Below are 25,090 nucleotides of genomic sequence, written 5' to 3'. Positions count from 1 at the left end.
TGACTGCGTCACTGAGGTCCAGCTCATCACGAGAGCCACGGAGTCACACCTACACAGCAGACCTGCCACCTCCTCAAACATACCCTTCTTTATCAGTCTTTGTTTTGGCAGGCCAATAAATCAATACAACTTTTGATGCTTTAGGTCTGATACACATACAGTCTGTGGCTGTACCCTATTTGTTCACCTGATTACAAAAGCAGCACGCAATGCATACTGACTCCAAAAACAGGTGGTGTGCAGAAAACACAGACAAAAGAGAAAACAGGGGAAGAAAATCTGGAACATACACTGAACAGAATGAATGACATAGCCTCGTTGTGGACAGATGAACATCAGCGGTGAAACAAACCTGCTGCCTTTCGGGACAGTAGACTGATTCTCAAAGCAGGCATGTTTCTAAACTAGCCCACTTTCCATTCCATTATAGGAAACACAGCTCCTAAATGTGGAACTATAAAATAGAAACAGCAACAGAAACAGCAGGAGGACTAAAAAAGTTAAAAAGCACTCAGGACGATGTGGAGATGCGTGGGTGTTGTGGAGCCATTCCGGGGCAGCTTCAGGCCAGTTAGGGTTCACAGTCTGACTGGTAATGTAGGAAGGACAGAGGCCTGTGGCAGCACAAACCGGCAAGCGAGCCAAGCAGACGCACAGTCGGACAGCCAGTGGCGTGTGGTGCAGCAGGCGTCTAGTGCCATGACTCAGGAATTACAAGCAAGGAAGGAGTGGGGATGGGACAACATGCAAACATCAGGAATGCACTATACACCACATCAAGGTGACATGAGAGAAACTCATGTGGCCAGCAGAAAGAAATAGAAGCAGAGGAAGAAAGGGAAAGGAGTGGGAGGAACACTGGAGGGCGAATTGGGTGAGTGGGTGGGTGAATGATTGAAAAGATTTGTGTGTTACAAAAGAAGCTTGTTAATGCCTTATTTCTCCCGCCAAGGAACATATTTTCCTTTGTTTTGGTCGTTGGCTTTTTGCAGAATGTGAGTAAAACGAGAAGCTGTTGAAGATTGATTGCTGGGAGAGGCACTCTAATAATTTTAATCTCTAATTATTTCTTAGCATAGCGAAGACTTTTCACTACCATCAAATCAACCACACCTTGGAAGGTCTCTCTCTCACCCTGACCCATATGCTTACTATTTAGCAGACTGCTGTATCTGGTGCTAACACGCCTTACTTTATGACTAAGCTTTATAAGCAAAGATTAAGGCGTGTAGTCACTAGGGAAGCGTCAAGATAGGACCCACGCAGTAAAATAGTTTTATGTTTATATGGGCAACACTACAGATGACTGGCTGAAAGAATAAGTAATGAATGAAATGCCAATTGAATGGGGGGATAACCCATTTGATGTAACACAGTGGCATCAATGAGTAGTGCGGGAGGGAAAGAAAGACAGGGTCATTGTGGAAACTTACAGACAGCCACTTTACTACTACTCGCCTAGTCTGTTGACAAGCCTGACCAGCACAGGGAGGCTTATTGAGGATGCTGGTATCCATTGCCCTTTAGGCATAAACATGGCCTGGTCAAACACTACCTAATGACATATGGGTGATGCACTGAACACTGGGCTGACTAATCAGGTTTTGAGCCGGCAAACCATATCGCCCTCCGTTTGACATGGCGCATACAGATGAAAAATGGGCTTGTTTGCTCCGTTTGGCCCGATTCATTGACAGACCACATCAAGAGAAGCCTGGATCACCCAAACAGTGTTTGCACAGCTGCCAGGCAGCAACGCACACTCAAACATTGGCATATATTACACTGCACTACTGAAGGAGTGCTGACACAAACACACCGAAGCAAAAATCTCAGGCTTATGTAACACTGTTCTGACAGAAACTACCCTTCTCCTCACCAAACCAACATGGGAGCCACCTCGGGAGATATAAGTCACCGAAGCCTTTATAAGAGTCATCCGTGTGGTATGGCCTGTGTGTGCTTGTGCGCATATGCAGCAGGCGTGGAACAAGATGCCATATAAGGGCTCTCAACAGAATCATCAGGAACGCTAGCTATAACAAACAGCAGTGTTTTGATCAGATAAAAGTGAGACTCCCCCTCTTGCTCCTTCTATGCCTCCATGCATGCCACCCAGCAGGGCATGCTCACAAACATTCCTGTCAGTTACTGAACCCCGACCTGCAGGCCTGATGAACAGAGAAGGAAAGTAAAAGAGGGACGAGTCACTCAGGTCTGAAACAGACAACTCCTTGTACTGTAAATGATTGATATCTTTCTGGTATTAAGTATTAAATCAATACTTAGATGACCTTAAATGATAGTTATTTCACAATCCAACACCTTCCATATGAAGTAATGTTCCACCCATCTTTAAAACTTGTCTCTGTAGAGCTGACAGTTTTGTTTTGGCTACATGATGCTTTCAATAATAAGCTGCTATGATCTGGGTTACACTGAAGTAAGTGTACTGTATCAGGATTTGACTACTTTAACACTGAACAAAGGAATAAAAAGCTTGGTGGAACGTTAGAAGGCTTGTTTGGGTGCACCTCTGACCCTGGCAGTGTGTGAGCGCTTTAAAAGGAATTACCTCTGCTGGAGAGAGATAGAGAGAGAGGACAGGCCATGGGTAAGCTGACACTGGCTACACTTCCGTCACAAAGGAAAACAAACAACATAGTAAGGTGGGCTGGAAACCACTTTAGCCTGTTATGTATGTATGTACAGCATGTGGTTTCAGGAGGTCGGGCAAAGAAAAAAGAAAAAACAGCATCTGAGATTCTCACGATGCCATAGTTCTGTGCTGGAGAAAAAAAAAACAAGGAGCCATGTCCACTGGGAGAGCTACTACTTCCCCAATTGAGCCAATCAACAAATTCATTCTTGTGAGTTGTAAGCATCACTGTTGTGTCTTTTTGGAATCAGGAACAGCGAGGGCATTAGTAGCACATTTATCTTGTAAGCACAATAATACGAAGGAGTGAATAGAACAATGTGTGTGTGTCTGTGTGAGTGAGAAAGAGGTGGAGAAAAGATGTGCTTGTATCAAGTTGTGAACTGCTCTTTGGCAGCCTCAGCTTGACCCGAGTGCACCCAAGTTGAATGCAAGAGGGAGTGAGCATTGCGAAATGGTTTTGCAAGATAGCGCTACGCTTTGGCAACTTAACTGCAGCCATCAGCACTTTTAATGTGAGTTTGTGAGATGTGTATGTGAGAATCTATGCTGCGCAGGTATTGACAGTGAGGAGAAGGTGGTTAATGTGGTGAGTCACAGCTCCTTAGTGGGTCAACACTTGCAATTAGTATCAAATTTCTGTGATGCATCAGTGCTGCTTACTGCTTTACAAACACCACCTGAGCTGCAAAAACACAGGGGATTAGTTAATGTAAAAAGCTGCTAAATGCAAATTATCCAAACACACCACCATGTGTACCATCGCTCTGTGTAAAAATACAATCACACAAAATGAGAAGTGAAACCACACAAAGGTTTAAACCCAAACCCAAACACAGCTCACAGTTGTGGGCTTCCCTGCCCGTGCCCTGGACTACCCCTGCAGCAAGCCAAGTCTTCCAGGCAGCAGGGTCAGAGAGGCAAGCCTCAGCACTGCAGATTCATCACCTCAGCCTGCCTCTCCTTCCCTCTGGAAAGTCAGTTTCAACCACTGAAGAGGAGGGGGGGAGATAGAGACTAAAGGAGGGAGGGAGGGAGGGAGAAAAGACAGTGGGGCTGGTGGTGGAGGGGGGGCAGGAGGGGGGTGATTAGGCACCACGGCCTGTCTCCCATGCCGGCTGGGCAGAATGCCTTGGCTCTCCCAGTGTGGCACTGACTATAGTCAGAGATGGGAGAGAGAGGAGACGGAGATATATAGTGAGATTAAAGGCATAAAGGAAAGAAATAGAGGATATCATTTGTACAACAAATCTACAAAGCATAATCAATTCAAGCAGCACCAGTCCAAAACCAAACGTGACAAAACTTAAATTAGACAACTGTTTAAGGATAGGCTGTGTGTACAAGCAAACCTGGAAAAGCCATTAGTGTAGAACATGATCAGTGTAAAACATACAGCGTGTCTGAAAGTGTGTCCCTTCAGAATATCAACACTGAAAACAAAATCTTTTGAATGAAATTAACACTTTTTGTTGCTATGCGTTGTGCCTGCACGACATAATCAAGTCTGCTTTTGTCATCAATGTCTAAAAATGTCTTAACTCTTGTGTTGTAACTTTTTTTTCATATTTGCACCCTGTTTCACAGACAACGTCATGTTATGTATTATAACACGGGCACACGGGTCAGAGCATGATTCATTCAATAAGAAAAAAAGAAACACACTGGTCATACTGTACAGCATATTGCATGACTGTAGAACCCTCAGGCGTGATTGCATTTCCCTGTTGCGTGTTGTCCAATATTGAGCAACCAACACGTTTTCACACTGAAATACCTTCGGGACGTTATGTCCCTCACAGCGCATCTGTTTACCGAGAATTATTACTGTAGTTAACATCACAGTAATCACCAGCCAGCAAGCTTACAAACATTAAAGGAGTAACGTTAGTCTCGTGTTAACTGTCAAGCTCTTACAGAAGAGTTGTATTACTCACCGTCCATTTTTTCAGCCTTTATGATCGTTAACGTCGGTTTCATATCGACAGCTGCCGTCATGATCATCAGATCAGTGTGACTTAATAACGCCGCGTCCCTCTTTTATTCTAACAGCTCCAAAAACACAATATAAGGGAAAATATTGTCTTCCTCTGGCGCCCCGGTCAGTTGTACTGGCAGATTTTTTTTTTAACCTTCCCTCTCACACTGAATACCGATTCCGTTTCTTGTACTCCTAACTTATCTTTCTCTTTCCCTCTTTCCCTCTCCGGCACATATACACACACACTCCCTCTTTTCCTCGTTCTTTCTTACTCACTCACACACTCACTCACTCCTTCCTCTATGTTTCTGGCTATGGGCGTTGCATTGCAAAGAGCGGAGTGCGACGACAGCTGAAGGGGGCGGTGTTTGGGGCTGACTTGCCAGTTGATTCACAATTCAATTATAATGCCCCCCAACCCTCCCACCCCCCTCCGCCCCTTTACACATACACACACACACACACACATGCTCACACACACGCACACACGCACACACTACTGCTACTACCACCTCCCCCGTATCTCAGTGAGAACCTACTTGTACCCCTTCACGTCATCAGACGTAGTTAGGGGTCCGCATGTTCCCGCAAATTACTCTCGTTTTACAAGGATGAGAAACACTCAGGAGATGTCAGAGCTGTGAGTTGCTGAGAAAGAACTTTAGTAAACCTTATTATAGGGAACACCATCCTAACATGACAGCAAATACTTCATCATGTTATCTTTTATGGCAAAACACATTGTGAAGTTTTAAAAAAATACTATTAAAGACTACTTTTATAGTGTTGGTCCCTCTAGGGATATTACTGAAATGTTACAGACATATTATAAGAACAAAAACAACATGGAGTACAATATGGCTTCTAAATTTGCACCAGAGAAACACTGTGAATCTCTTTAGGAACTTTATAGGAATAGTAGTCTACTGTTGAAGATTATTTCCTGAGTGTATGTAAGAAGCAAGTCCTTGGAGAGCGTTTTAGATCTTAAAATAGTTACATACGGATGAATACCAGCAGTTTAGATGTAGTAATGTCCGAAGAACTGGTGACTATGAGCTAAAAGGAGAGACACGGCTGTCTGTGTCCTATATTCTGCACTTCCAGGCGTCCTCATAACTTGTAACTCACCCTCATAAACACCTCAGAGTATTTCCTGTTCACCTTGTACTGATCAATAAAAACAAACTATGTCTTTTTTTTCTCCCTACATAGCTAATCTGGTCTAAATCTTTGCAATTACATACAACATTAACTATGAAATTTTTCTTATATAAAAATGAGACACATAAATGTTGCATGGTTTAAAAATAGGTTAGTCATACAAATATTAAAATCAATCAGACTCGGTCTTATGTCACCAAGACCATCAATGAAAATCCAGTTTGAACAAGGCAAACTGCCTGTTCTAATTCTCAGTTTGCATTGCTTTTTTTTAGACTTTTGTACCTTCTTATCTACAATAATCAGGAACAATGACCATGCCTTACTGGAAATTGAATCAAAAATTTGCTCTGCCACTGGAAAAGAACAAAGACAAGGGGAAGATTTGGCTTTTTAGCCACAGTACGGCTCCACTCTGAGCAAACCACTACCATTAGGGAACACCTCCCATGGCAACAGAAACAATAATAACAGATTATTATAGTAATTCTTGCACAAGTTCCAGTGGAACCTACTGCTTTTAACAAAAGCGAGAAAATCGGGCTCCAGCAAGAAACACTGGAGGAATAGTATGGACTCAGGTTAACGCAAATGCTTTCCTTCTTTTTTTCATTAATCAAACAAGGCAAATAGTTTACTTGAAAACACCAGACCTCTATTTCCATAACTCCACCCTCATCATAAGCAACCTTGTTAGGGTGAGTCATACGGCGCACCCTACGATGAGCGTAAATATGATACTTCTGCATGTACTGTACGCATGTACTTCTAAATGGGATGATGTGGATGGAGGCAGGGGAGCCAAGGATATTGATCATACATGGATTTTTAAACCGGTGGTACTTCACCGGTTCCATTAGCAGCCCCGGATCAGGTTTCATTGGCCTGATAGGAGCCTCGTCTGGGAAGAGTGCTGGTGGGTTCTGTGGTGAGAGGAGCTGCATCACCAGGGGCAAAGTGGAGGGGGTGATGGAAGGAGAAGAATGGACGAGGGAACAGTTCCTCTCACTTCATCCGAGTCAGTCAGTCAGTCAGTCAGTTAGTCTCTCTGACTAGACCTCTTTGTTTTCTGTTAATGAACTCCCCCGTATCTGTTCTTAAAAGGACAGCCTCAGTCCTTTTGTGCCTAAGGGCAGCCATTAGAGGTTTAATGGTGTTGCTGACTAATACCTGGGCTGGCGTCACTGTAGCTTGTTTCAGTTTGTGTTTTCTTCTGCCTGTCTTCACATCTTTACATCTGATACTCACATAAGAGAATTTAGATGGTATTTCCCAAAACACTTCTGAGAATGCACACTAAAAGTGATATGATCAAAACCGAATTATTAAACTGAAAATGTAAAAAAAAAAAAAGAAGTGAATGTGCAGCTTGTTGACAAAGTGATTACAATCAGCATTGTTGCTTTAAATTCCTGTTGCCAGGAAACATCTGAGCATATTTCTGTTCTCGTATCGCAGTGCAGTATGTTACTGATCTGTTTCTCAGAGCAATGACCATTTCTATTGCCAAAAGACAACCGGGTGTACAATGACCCTGAAACCAAACACATTTTTATGAAAAGGACATACTGACATGAGGAAAATGATTCCCATAAAAAATGTAATTGTTAAATAGCAAACAGTCAGTTTATCTCCAGAGAGATCTCAATATCAGCTACTTGTGTCAAAGTTTTGCACAATACAAACCCAGAAAACAACTATTGTTGAAACAAACTGTGTCATTTCCCTTTAAGATAAAGAGATTGTTAATTGTCTTACTGTCTCATAAAACAACTAGCTAGTGTATGTACCAGTACGTTTGAGGACAGATGTCCCAGATCAAACAAGTTTTAGTTTCAGTGTGTCTTTTCTTCACCTGGCAAATGCTGTTGCCATGGTTTTGACAGTTAGCTGGCTTCACTCATTTGCGTTGCAGTATAGCACCCCTAGCTGAAGCAGCTATCTCTCTCCTTGCTGCTCTCTCCTGCTGTCTGTCTCACCCTGGCACATCTGTGTTGTCTGCCTGTCTATAATCCTTAGATGTAACCGTTGCACCTGCTACTTTTCACAGAGTTAACTGAAAGGTTATTCGATTTAGAGCAATCCATACACCTGTCAAGTGATATTTTGTCTTTGATGTTGGAAGAATTTGAATTGCTTTAAGTATTCTGCTTTCAACGCTATTCATTTTTCTCCCCCACATTTACAAATATAAAATATGAAGTGAAGATTTAGCCAGAATTACTTCGAAGAGTTAAACTTCTCAGACAATGGATACATTGTGTGAATAGACAGCATTTAGCATGCAATCAATCAGTCACTGATTTACAGACACTCAAGCACAAGCACAGATGGGTGATGGACACACACACACACACACACACACACACATAGAGAGGGAGAGAGAGAGAGAGCAGACAGTGAAACAGTAAAACAGTGGGGTCCTTGTGGCCTCGGTCTAGTGGCTCAGTCTCAGCTCTATCTGTGGTGGATGCTGTCTGAAGGTGCCACAGGCTGGATGCACTCCTGCTGAGATCAGAGGGTTGGCTGGGACAGGAGCGGTGTATCCCTGTGTGTGTGTGTGTGTGTGTGTGTGTGCTTGCTTATGTATGGTGTACTGTGCTTGTGTATGTCTTTCCCTTGTGCCTCGCATTCCAAAGTCTGTTCAGACAGAGTGTATGTGTGTATATGTGCGTGTGTGTGTGTGTGTGTGTGTGTCAGCGTGTGCACTACTAAATTGTGTGCATGTAAGTGCACTGGGAAAGTAGCAGGGCCTCCCTGAACAAAGGCTCAGCTCTTTTCTGAACAATTAGCTTCGCTAAAAAGGACATCTCTTCCTCCATTAGCGGCACCACGTGCCCCCCATCACTCCATTGTGCAGATAATTCAATTATCCCCACCCCCCTCTGAGTCTCTTTGCCTCCCAGACCTCCCTCTCTTCGTCTTGCCCTCCCTCTATCCCTCCCTCCCTTTTACCAACACGCTCTCCGATAAAGCTCCACTAGTCCCCACAGCTGAAGGGAAAATACATCAGTCTGTGGTTTTAATTTGTTTCTCATTTAATAAATTGTGTATTACAGTAAGGAGCAACACTCAAAATAATGGTATACAGAAATGAAAATAATCCTGCTGTTGTACAGTTGCTGGTTGTTGTTTTTTGGGTTTTTTTTTTGTTAATTGTTATATAAATGCTCTTTATATTGTGAGTTATTATGGGAAATAATTGACCTTTCACTGAAGGACTGGATTCAACTGTGAACACACATAACAAGACAAAGTAAGAGGTCTTACCGTCACTGTTGTACACTCATTGTAGTTAACAGTCTGTGAATATTGCAGAGCTCACAATATAAACATTAAAACAATGGGAGGTCTCTCTTAGGACTCATTAAAGCGCCACCTTTCCTGATGAGCTGGCATCTGTTGCATCATCACCCGTCAGTGATTGCATGTGTTTCAGTACTGCATGTTCTCCAACTGAAGTGGTTTGTAATTAGTCACTGCGCTATCAAGAGGAACTTACCACACTAACGCTTCCTAGAATAAAACTCTAGAATTCTGGGAAAGTTCAATCTGAGTATTTGGCTGATGCTCTAAAGCAGAGCATCTTTAAAATAATGGTAGAATAATGACTCTAAAATAAGAGGACCTTCAATAGACGTCAGTTAGGGCAAAATTCTGAGACATTTCATCAAGGTCAAGAGACTCAATCTTAAAAAGTACTTTAAATGATTCTTCAAAGAAAGAAGAATATTCACCAGAAATTAGTCTTTGAGATGATCCTTTTAGTTCTGTCAGTTCTTTTGGTACTTTGAGATACAAATTACACACTGACTCTGTTGTAAACACGCCATTTTAATGTGCAATACATCCACTTCTCAGAAGTCTAATGTTGAAACTCAGTCAGATAGTTAAGACTTCTAAAAATACTATAAAATTGACACACATACAGAGAAGCAGCAACTGACTACCTCTTTCCTCTGTTTATTGACTAACACCTCTTTCCTCAGAACTATCATTATACCATGCGGTTCAAATCTAGGACCACGGCAGTGGTATAGACCATTCCTCCACAGTTGTCTGTCGCTTTTCCGTGTTTCCACTCTTGTTTTGTTTTATTGTTGGAGGGGGAAGTGTGTGCCGGCCTGATTAGCATCACTGTTTCCTCCTTTCCCATAACCCCCCAGACCCCCGCAGGCTGCCTGTTTACTTTAAGAAATAAAAAATGGGCCTGCACCCGTGAGGACGTGCCCCTCATCAGAGGCGAAGCCCCCCATCCCCCCTCCCCCCCCCAAGGCTCCACATCTCAGATCCTCCTCCCCTCGTCTCTTCTCCTCCTACCAACGCCAGTCCCAGTCCTGTGACTTATCCCTCTCCTTATCCGTCTTTTCTCCTCATACTCTATTCCACCCACTCTCTCTTTTCTTTCCACCCTGTTCCCCTCCTCTTCCAACTGTCCAGCTGTCAAATCACATCAAATAAAACACAGGCCAATGGTCCCTGAGTGCCAGATCACAGCTGTGTCTGCGTGTACTAAATGGGAGTGCATGTTTTAATGTACAGTGAACTCACGAGTGCCTGGGAGTTGATGTGTGTGTGTATGTGTGTGTGTGTGTGTGTGTGTCTGCTTTACTGAATGGGAGGATGCTGTAATACAATACACACCAGAGTGCAGGGTGCGAATTTAATGAATGAATATGCGGAGTTTGCATCACTGCAGGATGTTTGCTGGAGGTTGGAGTGCATGTGTGTGATATCTGTGTCTGGATTTAGATAAAATTGGACACAGAAATACGCACTCACTTTTTTTTTTTTTTTTTTTTTTTTTTTCACACACACACACTCGCACATTGTGAGTTTCTACAATGGGAGTTTACAACAGGCTCTGTGGTACGAGTGTTGGATAGTGAAGAGTAGAGCTGGGTTAGTGTAAACATCACTGTGGCATGGCTGTTGTCAGGAAGCAGTGTGTGTGACATTGGGCTCTGGGCCAAACATGCAATGGTCCTTTAACATCCAACATCCCCGCCTCACATCTGCTCTGTACTTTTTCTTTCTCACACAAGCACATATCATTTTAACAACACCCAATCCATTGTCAAAGAATAAAGTGACTTCAACTGCAAAATCATAACCTACCTCACTTTATCATCCAATCATCATCCCATACATCCAAGAAAGATTTAGTTTGTGAGGAAGTTGGGGGATCTTGGCAACTAAGAACTTACCTGTTGTGCTTTAAAAAAAAAATCAGATTTCATTTTCATGTCAACTATTGTGGCCGTAAAATATTTTGAAATGGTTAATTTATCTTTTCAGAATATCAGTTTCAGTCTTCTTTCACTGAAGAGTTAAAGGAAGGGAGGAGTTTGCATTTACACATATTTATCTTTTCATGAATGCACTGTTGCTGATGACAATTTAAGCTCTACACACATGAATCAAACGAAAAGAGGTGCCTCACAAGCCCTGCCTGCCACATGACCCCACGGGTGAAGCCATTATTTCCAATTCAATCTGAACAAATCTTCAGCTGATTTGATTGAAGGGATCTAAAATGCTTCCTAGTTGATTAAATAAAACTCCTGTGTACTGTTAATGAGCAAAAACATAATCAAAATTAAAAACTGGCACAAATTTGTTGGTAAAAAAAGAATGGTATTCACACATGAAGTTATCCAAAGTGTCAAATCACTAAAACAGCAGGAGAAAGCCAAAATCATGTGTACCTTCAAGTGAATATGAATGATTTGACATTTGCAAGCGTAAAATATTCAAGAGGAGGGTATGCTTTCAGTTTGAGAGAAATGAGTCAAAGCAACGGCTACAGGGTGTGGAGACTGTGTCAGAGGTTATTTAGCTGCTTTGAGGTTAGCACAGACTCATAACGCCGTATGCTGGTGGCACAAAAACCTCAGTAGCACTTTATGACACCGAAGACAAGAGCTAAATGACTCTAACAACATCTCCAGGTGGCTTCAGTGCTCTTAGACCTGTGGTTTGCATAGTGTAGGATTTAGGAGGAGAATGAGAAAAAAAAAAAGGTCAGAGCACGGTCATTTTTTTCCACTCAGCAATGTTTATGTCAACGGTTTAGCGCTGGGAGCAATGAAGTGAGGGCTCCAAAGGAGTGTGTCTCTGGCAACAAACATCAGCAAATCCCATCAAATCCTGACTCCCTCTCATACATGCACACACATGCACACACACACAGACACACACACATATGCACACTCAGGCCCCCTCCACCTCTCTAGAGACCAAACCAGAGGCTTGGGAAAAAGATGGCCGCCCTTTGGCCCCCTGTCTTGCCCCCTGCATCCAGCTCAGGGAGGTGACGGAAGAAAGCTTGTGCCCCCCAGCACCCCTACCCTACTCCCGTGGCATGCGTCCCAGTTCGCCAGCATCAATCACTTTTGAGGATGAGAAGAGGCCAGAGTCAAACACAGGCAAATGCACTGGAAGGAATGTTCCAGTTTAAAATAAAACTCATTCGAAAAAAAAAAAAAACCAAACAAACAAAAACAAAAAAACAAAAAAGAAAAAGAGATGATTGGAAGCAGAAAAATGCAGGGCATTTGGTTGTCCCCACAAGAAGAGTGGATATACAGAGGAAAAAAAGGAGAGGGATGGTGTGGGGGGTGGGGTATCTGGTAAAGGCATTGCCCTCTGGGTCAGCATCACCAACATCCCTCGTGCAGCAGACGCAGAACAACAGGCCAAGTGGAGACTGTGCGTGCATGTGTGTGTGTGTCTGTTCAGAAAAACTAAATGAGGGAATTTAAATGTGTGTGTCAAGATTGCAGGCATGAATGTCGGAGTGTGACTGATTGTCGATTTAGCATTACAGTCAACACAAAGTCTTTTGTTAAGTTGTTTATTCGCAGTGAACTATTGTCTGTTTTTGATGCATTATATATTGAAGCATATACAGTATAACTAAAAAAAAGAAGGTAAATTGTTTTTAGTGATTTATACGTATGAATTTTTCGGTTTGGGTACATACATGAAACTGTTTTGATCAAATATCATCACGTTTAGTGGTAAAAACTGATCATGACTTAACATATGTTTGCCTCTTCTTACAGTATCTTGTACCATGTTTGAGGTCAGACTGTCTGTGTCCATGTCCTACCTGTAGGGCACATGTCATGTCCATTGGGTACCTCCTGCAGCGGTATATCCTGGGGGTAAAGGGGCTGTGATGGGTAATACTGTTGCTGAGGGTGAACCACACCTGGGAGCTGGGTCTGAGGGCCCACTGCAACCCCTCCACTCTGCCTCTGGGAACAAACAACACGTAGCAACATTACACATTTTTCATTTAGCCAAAGCATTAAAGCAAGCTTTTATCTGTTAACCAGTGGAAACACTTATTTTTCACTCATTTTCACTACATCCTGAGGGGACGAAGCTGAAGCTGAAAACAACTGATCAAACTTTCCAGTAGCGTTGGCCGACAGTACAACCTTGGATTTTGAAAACTATTTTTTTCATTGTTTTCCTGCACAGATAACCCTCGCGGCTAAATTTGACTCATTCAGTTTATCTTTGCTGTGTTGTTTTATCCTGCTTATCACAGCAAAGTTCACGTAAGAGGTTGCACCACGGGGGAAGTCTAAAGTCAGCACTTGACAGGGGAGCCAGGAGAGATATGAAATTCTATGTGGATACAAGAGATAGTAGGGGGGGAAGATAGCCACTTGGCCATTTTTAGCATATCAAAACCTTCATTTGACAACAAACAAAACCCTCAATAGATATTGTTGGACGTTACTGTTTGACAGTGATGTGAACAGGGGATTGGCGTTTTTCTCACAAGAGTGTAGACAAATGATCAAACAGGATTTTTGCTGTTTTTCATTTAAAATTTGAGAATCAAAATAAAAATGTTTCTTCAGCTCATGCTGAAATAACGTATTCTCCACAGTTGTGTACACAGCATGTAATCTGCTTTCAGACTTTATGTACATTTCATTTTGTTTCTGAGCCAGTCATTCAAAGGCGAGAATTGATCATTTTTATTTGTAATATGCTAAAAGAGACTCAAAGCAATACCACAGTTAGTCTTGGCAATGTAGCCTCCACTAGGGATGTTAGAGTATCATATGTCATATGTGTAACTGACAGACTGCCGATCTGATAAGCATTCCCTGTTTAAGCACAGCAGCATTTATCAGTAGCTGGCCAGCTTTATGGATGGCTAACCTGACCAGAGGATCAGGGAGGCAGTTTACGAGGCTCTTTAGGGGTTTGCGTGGGACGCTACCATCTCCTATCAGGTCAGTCAGTAAGGAGGGAAAAGTTACATAGGCATGGAGGGAGCCACATGGATAATTTATGGATTAGACAGATAGACTGATGTTGATAGCAGTGGAGATAACAGCAACACCATGTTCTTTGATCAGTTCCTCTTAAGTGTAGGGTAACTTTGAATGCAGCATACAGTCTACAATTTGAAAATTGAACAGGGACGGCTAACAACAACCTTCAATGCCTTTTCAATTTGAAATAAATAATAGTATAAATACAGTACCGTACTATTTTTGTATGTATCTCCACAATTGGCCAGCTTAATATCTGCAATATAAAACATTTAGAGGAGTTTCCTCTTCCTCATCTTGTCGAAACAGTGTTATTTATTTTATTTGATTTTATTAGCTTGTTTTTTGTTGTTTTGTTGTTGTTTTTTCCATACTGTACTGTACAGTGAAAAAAGCAAAACAGACACATGGCATTACACATGACTACAACTATAAGAACTAACATGAAAACAATTATTTGGATGTGAGGGTATTACAGGCAAAACATTTGTGACAGGACAAGTTAATTGTCACTTTTGAACAATAAAAAAACAACAGTACATCATGTAGAAAGCACAGAGACCATAATTTACTACAGTAGTAAACCAACATTTAAATAGAAAAAGACCAGAGGACATACATTTTCACTCCTGCGAGGTCTGACTGAAACGGCACATATGCACTTTTTCTGTGTTTTGCAATATGGGAACATCAAAATTTCAGCAAGCACTAAAAAAAAAACCCAAATTATAATTGATAGCTAAATTGACATCAAAGACTCATTGTTCTCGTATAGTGAATCAAGAACATACATGTACACAGTCATTCATTCATTTTTTTATTCATTCGCCATTTGTGTTTAGTTTATCTGCCCCCTGCTGGCTCTAAGAAGGAACTGCTGTGTCTACAGTTAACGGACAGGTGTAATTAAACGCACCTGTGCGTTAAAAGGAAAAGCACAGGTGTAAATTATAATGTCTGCCGTTCCAGGGCTGTGATGTTGTGCATGTTGACTAACTGGAATCATTTGCAACTGATTGCCTTCAAAATGAGGTGTCTTCTGGAATTTTCTATTTAATTAAAGTTACAGTGCTGCTTGGGAGCCCTTATATTAATCCACTGTTCGTTGCATAAAGTCCTTGTTAAGCATATAAGACACTGAGAATCACTTAAGAGTAAACATAGAAAAGAAAAAAAAAAACTTCAGAACTTCTGCTTTCTCTGATAATTCATGTAAATTCAAGAGAATAGAGCTACTGAGGTGGCCTTGGTTCACCTTTTGACCAAGTCTGCCCTGGTACACAGTAGTCTCAATTTCAAAGGCAAGCCCCGCCACCTGAGCCAATTAGGATCCAGGGAGCTATATCCTTCTGTGTTTTCTATCAGGCCAGGGTGGGGTTGCCATTTGCATATAACCTCAGTCTCTTATCCTAATGTGCCGGCGCTCTGCATACAAATGGAGGCATTTATTTTGCCGCTCCTTGGCCTTCACCCTTCAAATGCTCACCTGACAGGAATCCCAATGTTCCCAGCTACCACTGTCTCTGACTCTGTATTCAGCTCTCTCATTTGGGAAGCGTTAAGAGCCTTGGTGTTCTTGCAAACAGACTGTTGCAAAGCACTGAGCGGGTGGCTTAGCTGAGAAAAGTGTTATTCGTTGGAAATGGTCTGACTCCAATTTGATTGGTTAGTGGCAAGGTTGGAGGCCTACAGGTCTCAATATTTACAATATTACTTCGCTAAAGAGAAGTGTCTTGGCGCAGGGTGGTTGTGCAACACAGAAGAGTTCATGAGGGTGATTTCACAGCCTTGTAGAAAATTGTCTTGTTCAACAGTTCTGTTTCCTAACTTTTGATGAAATCATGAGGAACATCATGTACAGGGACGCTATTAGTGCAACACTGGTGGACCATACTCAACAGGAAAGATGTTCAGATAGAGTGTGTTCCTGTGAGGTGATGGAATCCAGAGTTGCTAACACACATAGGAGCACACCACTCATATGCTCCTGCACACATTCCCACACTGCCATGTGGCTGAGCAGCTAACACACATACACACACAAACACTCATTCCCTCACACCAGCCGGCTGTGTGGTAGGTAGCTGAGGCAGCCTTAGCATGGAGGTAATTTACGAGGGAGGTCTTACCATTGCGCCCAGACGGTCACAGGGGTGAAGGGCCGGGTAGGAAGAAACTGGATCCATGTAGTAACTCATCACGGACGCTGTGGACAGGAGAAGCAGGGCCTGCTGAAGGGATCAACACGCAAACAGACGAGGCAGGGTGGAACGACCTATCTATCACACGCTGTTTACACTTTGTGTGTGCAAGTATGTGGTATATACTGTGTGCGTGTGTGTGTGTGTGTGTGTGTGTATGTGTGTGTGTGTGGAGAGAGGGGTGGGGGGGGGTCAGTATTTGTGTGTGTATATGTAGGTGTGTGGGAGAGGAGAGAGACAAGGAGGGAGAGGGAAGGGGGTCAAAGAGAAAGAGAGGGGAGAGAAAGAAATTTGAGCTGGGTTTCAATAACCTGCAACATCAGCTGCGCAGTTCAAAAGGGTGAAAACAGTGGTTTGAGGCTTTTTGAGAAGACAGTATCATCTCATACAATCATTGTCTGATTTAGGTTTTAGGGCTGGCAGGAGTTTATCATATTTAGAGGTGTTTCTGTTGAGGTACCGGATCTTTTTTTTTTCTTCTTTGAAAAAAAAAAAAAGGATTTCAATTGAAGCAAATCCAACAATCCAGAGGCTTGTCAACTTAATGTTTCCATCACTTCTGTCTCACCGTCTCTCCCTCCCTTCTCCTTATGAGACTGCCTCCTCCCCTCATCTGCCTCACATCTTCTTCTCCTTCCTCTTCCTCTCCTTCCTCCCCTCCTACACACTTTGCTTATCACTTAACATTGTTTACTTGGAGCAGCATCAACAAAAGAGACTGGAAACTGAGCTGGAGGATCACATTAGAGGAGGAATGGTGTACATGGGCAGTGGCACGTTGCATACAGGTCCCATCCTCCTCACATTCATATGTTAAGCAATTTGGCATATCTGGTTTGTGGCAGCTGTTGACAGACTGAGGGGAAGATGCGCCAGCACTCAATGCTTGCAGATGTTCACCAGCTCAAAAAGATTCAGATGCTCTTGTTTCAGAAAAAAAACTACCCATACACAAAGTGAATAATGTGCAAATCAGTTATGTCATTCAAATGCATGCACTACCTTTAAGCTTTCACTTAAATGTCATTGATTTGCTGGAGAAAAGAAATCAATGGGAAATAAAAGAGTAAAGCAACTAATTATGCATTTTTTTTTTATATAAATAGGTCTTACTTACATATTGTGTATTTTAATATTATATTTAATCATAGTTGGTTTCGGGTCTATAGGCTAAAGGGAATTTAAAAAAAATCAACTATTGGAGTAAAATTAATTTTTAAAAGAGATGAAAATGTTCAGCCAATTGTAATTTGTCATTTTGAACGCTGCTGTAAACTCGCTAAAATAAGCAGAGATGAAACAGGTCGAAAGCAATGAAAAAGCGCGCTGCACGCTTTATGAGAATTCCTGACGGGAAAAACAGAAACTTTGAAGCCAACACTTTCCGCCTGATGAATGAAACGATCTGACCGACAGCCGATAATATGACACGTTCTTTCATTATATCAATTCATGTATAGTAAAAAATCGATACAAAGAAAAAAAAAAAAACTTTGCACTTACCGATTGTGAAGTTTCCTGTGAGCTGGAGGCGCCGGGCAGCTGAGTGTGACAGCTGAGCGGTGGACTGCAGAGATGCTGTACCTGCTCGCAGCGAGTCCCACAGAGGAAGGAATATTATGCACACTTTTAGTCCCTCCCTCAATCATACGGTGATCCTCTCCAAATCCCTTTTTTCCTCCTGTATGTAGTCTTTGGACTTCACATGCAGTTGTGGTTCACATGCAACCACGTTACAGGTGTAAAGTTGTAGAGAAGCTGCGATGGTCAATAATGGGTTTGGAGACACCTCAGGAAATGTACAGCACTTTTTCAAACTACATCCCGACAATATTCACTTTCTTGGAATTTTCCAAAGTATTGTGGGAGAAGTATATTTATTCAGTGTCCATCTAAAATGAACTAAAAAGTGTCTGTGGAGCCTCACAATGAAACTGATTTTTCTTTACAGACTCTTTGTTCCTTCAATAACTCACATATATATTGTTTCCAAGTTAAGGTTTTGTAAAAATGACATATTTTAATTTCAGATGCATTTGAATTCAGTTTGTTTTATTTGTTTATTTGTTTGTTTGTTTTAGCCCATATCTTACTGGGAAAAATAGCAGGAAAGAGGCAGGAAAGCATCACATGGAGACGGGGGTGATGATAATGACAATGGCTGATCTTCCTGTGATGTTGTCATCTGAAAGAAAGAAAAAAACATCTGTGTGTATGTGTGTGTGTGTGTGTGCGTACGTGTGTGTGTGTGTGTGTCACATTAAGTACATGTGAAAACACCAGATGGGTGGGATTTACCATTTTTGGACATTTGTATCAAACTAATATTTTTAATTTGCTTTAGTAAATATCTCTTAACATACACTTGTATTGTCCTGCATGGTGAACCTCTGAAATCTGGCATCAAACTAGGCTAAAATGAATCACTTGAAGAACTGTCGCTGTCAAATCAATTTGTCTCAGGTCTTGCCAGAATGCCCCTGAGAAGTTTCTTCTTCTTCTTGAATATTTATTTACTGTACATCACTGACTATCATATCATCCCCCGCATCCTACCTCCTAAACCCAACCAACAGCCAGTGCATGTGCGACACTGATTAAAGCTATGACAGAAACGTTGACCACTCTTCTGCGAAATGAGAAGTTCCCCCCAGTACAACACAAGATCTACAAGCACCTGCTCTGATAGGGGCAGGTGATAACCAGGTAAGAGTGAGAAGGTTTATCTGTCTATTTGCCTATTTATCGCTTTATTTGTTTATTTATTTACACGCTGCAAGCGCACAGGCTTTACACTGCATTGATACCTAACAGCATAGAGCGCCGTCTCTCTACCACACGCTCACTCTCTCTCTATATCAGCTTAACACTCAACACTTGTGAGTCATCTTAAACACCTTGTGGCACCATGATAATTCCGTGACCTCAGTGCAGCATTTGTTTGAATTAGAAAGTGCACGGTTCAAACCTCCTGACAGCCACTGCTCTTAACAGTAAATCTTGAAGTCTGGGGGTAAGGAGATGTGTGTCTGTGTGTGTGTGTGTGTGTGTGTGAGTGAGTGAGGAGCTGAGGGCAGGGAAGGTGGTGGGGAGGGGGCGTGTGGGGGGGGTCAAGTCCAAGGTGAGAGGCGTGAAGAAGTACCATAAGGGGCTCAGTGGCAGGCAGCCTGCATTTTCTCAAGACCTCGTCTGAATCCCTCTTCGTTCCGTGGGCCTCAGCGCCCTGGGCCCCCAGGGGACACAGATGGGCAACACGTCGAGGGCAAAAGGCGAGGGTATGACTTATTGCCATGTGGAGAGAGAAGCACGGGACGCGCCCTGTGATGAGACCAAATTGAATAAAAGCGGGGATGAATGTGATCCAGATCCTCAGCCGATGCCCCGGCAATGCTGTTTCAATTAACTGGCTCACCAGTTCAAAGGCGAGGCCCTCGATACACTTCTGCTCCGCATGAAGCCGCTATCATCACGTTGCCCCCTTGCCTTTCACCTCCCCATTATGGTGCCACCTTTTTCCACTCAGAGGCTCCGTCTATGTGCTGGCTGTGCTCATGTTTTACATTAAACAGACAACGCCCTGCCATCACAGCCAGTGAAACCCATCAGTCAAAATACCTGCAGGGGTTTATGGCCTTCACCACCACTCTCTTACTAAAGTCTTCTTGGTTTTCTTGCATCTACATTAGCTCCGAATTAAACTGATATGAGTCCATTTCTATCTGAAAATCTTTCAAATAGCACTTGAAGAAATCATCCTCTATCGCTACTTTTCTTTTTTTTTCCTTTTTTTTTTTGATAGATGACAGTGTTCAATGCCACATTCCTCACTTTATCCCATCAGGAGTTTAAAATCTTGACCGGATAACTTAAACCCTGAAACAAAGATTTCATGACAGGTTCATTCTCTGCCTTGAAAGATACAGTATCTGGAGTCACATAGGGGTCATATTCTTATCCTTACCATCTGTCCAGAAGTGACAATCCCACATTGAAAACACAGAAAAAAGTCCCATAAACGAAGCTATAGTTTGCTTTAAGTAAACCGAAAAGGGTGAAGCATGCTTTGAGACGTACTACCAGTCCCACAAACCCAATGTTTCAGCTAAGGAAACCATGTTTTGTAGATGAAATATTAGTAATAATAAATGGGACAGTTCTGCAGTCCTTGTGTTGTCATTATCAAGCGACATTGATGGATTTCTGTCATCCCAGTGCTTTTTTAAAAAAAAATCAGCACACCAAACCATACCGCTGTCTTTCCTCCACCAGTTCCTGACGTCTTGGTGAACAGCTCCAGACTGTGAATCCTTTTGTCTCATTTTCTCATTTTGGATCTTCCAAAGATAGCGCTGACAGGTGATATTAATGGTCTTTTATTAGCATCGTCCTGATTGCTACAGATTTTTGGAAGCAAGAGATAGAGAGGGAAAGAGCAAGAAAGAGAGAGGGTGGGGGGGGGGGAAGAAAGAGAGTCCTCCGCCCACCGCTTCTCACAGGAGATCGCCTCTCTCTTTGATAGCCTGCCCGAATCTGTTCCCCCAATAGAAACTGCCCAGCAGATGTTGTTGCTGTATGTCGACTACAAAGAAGGAGCCCTTTATGAGAAGAACATCTATTTTGGGCCTCAGTGTTTCCGAGCTGTGGTGCTCATTGCTCAGTGAGAAAAGTACAGGCCTAATCTTTCTGCTGCTGAAAACTGTTTTATTCCCTGCCCATGATATTTTTAGATTAAAGCCCAGTTCTAATGAATAAAGTGAGGATGTAATATTTTATGACAGTATCAATATGGCATCACCGCGGTGGGCTGGGGCCTGAAAAAGCCTGCGTTGCTATTGGCATCAGCAGAGAGAAAAAGGGGTAATATGGAGTGCTAACCTCAGTGAAATAAAGAACATGGGGCAGCCTTTGCATCAGGCCTGACTAGATTAATTTAGAAGTGTTCGTGGTTAAGAGTCTCACCCTCACTCAAAGAACCGTGACTTTGTTGCACTGTTGACTGGGAGGCAAAGGTCTTGGGGGCAATATTAGCTCTTGATATTATCTTTAATTAAAGCACCAATCCCTCAGCCAAGTTGTCCAAACAGTCCTAAATAGGCTCTGTAAATCAGACAAACATCCTCAATATTTGATGGGTCGAGAGTGTGCACTATAGCCTCCAGATGGTTTGTGTTTCTCAAGCGTTTCACGAGGGATGGTACGGGACAGCGATCTTCTGTTTGAGTGTGCCTCTTGACAGAACGAGTTCCTCCAAATCACATGCTGAGTTGTTGGATTTCTGCCTAGGTCACTCTCGCTCCCCTTTTTGTGTTCTGTGCGTAGGTTTCTCTGTATGTGTGTGTGTGTATGCGTGTGCTGTAACTTCAGTCTAATTCTCTTATTTATCAGTAAATGTTGTGTTTATTCACTGGCATACCCCCAACACACTGATTCAAACTAACACTGCACATTTAGCATTTTATGCAAAGAGCCAGTACAGCACACAGGACAGTGAGCAGCGACAGATCATGAATTTGCATGTATTTTATGTCATACATGATGACTCAGAGAACAAGTGTCGTTTTCAAAGCTTATACAATCTTTAACCCTTACATACTGTTCATATTCTGACCCTTCAGAGCGTTACATTATATTCTGCGTCACTTTTGGGAAAAGTCATAACATTTAAGTGTAAAAGAATGGTGTTAAGGGTGTTTTTACTGTTGTTAAATGTAAAAAAGTTGGTCAATTTGATAAGAGCTAATAAATTTACAGTTAACATTGCGTGGCAAAATAATACCCTTACACTGATCTTTTGTGAGAAAAAAGATGAGAGTATAGTAAGATGAAAGGAAAAAGCAGGCTGAGGAGGGAGGGAGAGAACGAGCTGCTGAGTCCAACATGCCCCGGTTGATAAGCTGCTGGCCTGGCGCCAGAATAACCCCCCACCCTCCCCTCTTCAATACACATATACACACACAAACACCCCACCCAGTGGCCAGCTTGACCCCCCCGTCCACCCTCTCCCACCACCACCACCACACACACACACAGTCACACCACCACCTCCACCACTCCAGTGGCGTCTACAGCTTGCTATTCCTCTTCATTAGTGTCCCAGAACGAGATGCTTGTCATGTAATTAGCAGAGGAGGTTTTCTGAATGCCTGTGTAAAACACACTCTCATTAGAGGAGCGAGGGAAGGCTGGAGCGAGAGAGGAGAGGTGGAGAGGCAGGCCTGGGAGGCACGGAGAGGGAGAGCAATCAGTGAGACAGATGGGGAGAAAGACAGAGGGACAGAGAGAACACGCAGGAGACAAAAAAAAAAAATTGCTGAGAGCAGCAAGAAAAAAACAGAAACTTACATGATGTGAGTGACAACTACTTGGTCTGGACAAAATTATAACCTCTCACCTCAGTCAACTGGTATTTTCTGCAACAGGTATTTAATCCAGAATGTGTTTGCTCAGTTTTAGTCATCAACCTCAAATGTGATAATCAATGAGTCAAGTGAATCTGGACAATCAGAGATAACAGGGGATAATACATGAACTTCCAATCCATCCAGGACTGCAAACACAAACATCCTCTAAGTTTTGTAGTTTTTGTCCACTCTCTACATCACGTACACTCTGCTGAAGTGGTTATCTTCTCTGAGAAGAGATGGCTCCTCTTCACAGTGTTAACCCATTCACACACCTTTTACACAAAACCCAGGCTGATTAAAGTCCACTAACCTAAATCCATCCTGGAGGTAATTAAAAGATCTCAGTGATCCCATTTACACTGACCCTCAGTATTTCCCTGCTCACTGTTGTGAGAAAGAGGTATCATTAGCTACCACTACATCCTTGTTGTGTTCACACTGATAACAACATCAGTGCTGCTAGTAGACCTGTCAGCTTCGTTCAGTTCACCCAGCCTGTGATGAGGTGTGGTTCAGGCGGCAGAGGAGGGCTTATCGGGGTGATGAGAGGGAAGAAGGAGCAGCTTGTCAGTGGCTGGTTTTCACCAGATCTGTCTTGTGTCCTGGGTCTGGTCTCCTTTCCTGTCTTATGTATTCTGTGCAACCAGCTCATCCTCCAACTCTCTGTCCTTACCACACCTTCAGGGTTGGAAAGTATTTGGAAATGCCTTTTATGTCTTGTTTTACCACACCTAAATGACAGACAGGTAAAATAAATGTAAAGCTTATTTTAGAATTCTCCTGATGTGATAAACCCATCCAACCTGGTAATATAATCATGAAATAAATGCTATGATACATTTATTATACTCAGGTCTAACCATGACCAGTCTCCCTAGCAGATACTTGCTAGGTTACTATCTCTTAGTCACTCCTCTGCGTCATCAGAAAACATATTATAATGAGGTCTAAGAGAGATAAAGATCATATATTGATTTTTTCTGAAGTTTCTGAAATGATTGTTGCATATGAATTTTTTTTTGTAAACCACCAGCTTACAAGAACAGCTAATTGTATTCATGAAACTAAACTATTCTCAAGTCCCCTTAAAGTGTAACTAGCAATTATAGCTGTCAAATAAAAGTGGAGGAAGTAGTAAATGCACTTTGTTAATGGTGTCTTTATGATCCCTTGAGCCATTGATTGGTTGTCTACCAATGCCTCGTTGCTGATTTTTTCCCACTAGCTTTCTAGCTGCAGCAACGTCTTTGTGCTTGCTCATGGGGGAACTGTCGGGTCTCTCTAAATCTAAGAGTACGGCCTTGACCTGCTCTATGTGAAAAGTGCCCTGAGATGACTTTTGTCGTGATTTGGTGCTACATAAATAAAATTGAATTGAATTGAATTGTGATTTCCAAGTCAGTCCACAGGTGAACGCCACTTTAATGCTCTGCCTGAGCCAAATTTCATTCAGGGTTGAAGACCAGAGAAAAAGTCTTTCCAAAAACTAAAAAGTATGGACTTCTTAATCTCACAATATCTTTATCATTTGCTTTTGTGTTTACCAAGTGAAAGGACTATGATAACTGGGTTTGTGGAGTTCTCTCTCCCACTTTAACTCTCTTACTCCGATACTATCTCTCTCCATCTTTGTCTCCCTCTCACACACATGCACACGCAGCCGTGCAATCTCTAGCCCATCTCTCATCACCACTGTCTGTCAGGGTGGTGCGTCTTTGTTTCTCTCCAACTTTTCACTCCCAGTCTCATGCTCCGATTCCCATTTCCAACCACCAGCTGCCCTCACTCACCCACACCTCACTCACCCCTACTCCTACTCCCACCTCTTACTGTGCAGAAACGAGGGTTATTTTTAGAGCGCAGTTGATGGTTTAAGGATGTTAAATCCATATAGTGCCATGGATTTTCAGTGAGGAAACAGGCTGTTTCTCTTTTTGCCCCGTAACTTCCATTTCATTTCCTCCTTTGCATCCTCTCTTTCCTTCTCAGAAGCCCTCTCTCTCCAGAACCCCCCTCCACCCCCCCAACACTTTCTCTTTCTCTTACCATAAGCTTACCTTCTCTCTAACCACTCGATTGTCAACACAGCACCACCGCCATGTTATCGCCTCCCTCCTCACACCTACACAACTCATTTCTCATTCTCTGTTTCTCGTCTTCATCGTCTCTCTTCCTAGCAGTGTGCTTTCTTTTTTTTTCCCTGTGCATGCAATCTGGGCCTGTCATCATTCAGACTGCTAACCAACTCTGCTGTCTGTTTATGGATGGAAGATGCTTTCAGTGTGGCACTGCAGAGTGATGTGTATTACCAAGCTTTACTTTACATGGTTCATGTTTGTGATGTAGGTAACATCCCGAAAGCAATCAAGAGCACACAG

The 25,090-nt window shown here is 42.6% G+C and overlaps 1 protein-coding gene across 4 annotated transcripts in view; it reads right to left on the bottom strand.

Moving 5' to 3' along the window:
- Window positions 1-17,955, bottom strand: part of ets1 (v-ets avian erythroblastosis virus E26 oncogene homolog 1) — a 37,332-nt gene extending 19,377 nt beyond the window's left edge. The window contains exons 1-3 of one of the 4 annotated variants that reach the window (XM_067594264.1): window positions 17,812-17,955; window positions 16,237-16,433; window positions 12,919-13,066 (exon numbers count right to left, since the gene is read on the bottom strand). In XM_067594264.1, coding sequence (XP_067450365.1) covers window positions 12,919-13,066; window positions 16,237-16,305 — 217 coding nt within the window. In that variant the 5' untranslated portion in view covers window positions 16,306-16,433; window positions 17,812-17,955. Of the gene's footprint in view, window positions 1-4,596; window positions 4,959-12,918; window positions 13,067-16,236; window positions 16,434-17,811 lie in introns of those variants that run through there. The other 3 variants (XM_067594263.1, XM_067594267.1, XM_067594265.1) reach the window with 3 other exon arrangements.
- Between the last annotated feature and the right edge of the window lie 7,135 nt (window positions 17,956-25,090).

Source organism: Thunnus thynnus, chromosome 7 (assembly GCF_963924715.1).
Source record: "Thunnus thynnus chromosome 7, fThuThy2.1, whole genome shotgun sequence".
In the NCBI taxonomy this organism is placed as follows: domain Eukaryota; kingdom Metazoa; phylum Chordata; class Actinopteri; order Scombriformes; family Scombridae; genus Thunnus; species Thunnus thynnus.
Note: the sequence above shows the minus strand (reverse complement) of the source record. Positions and strands in the feature narration are given on the sequence as shown.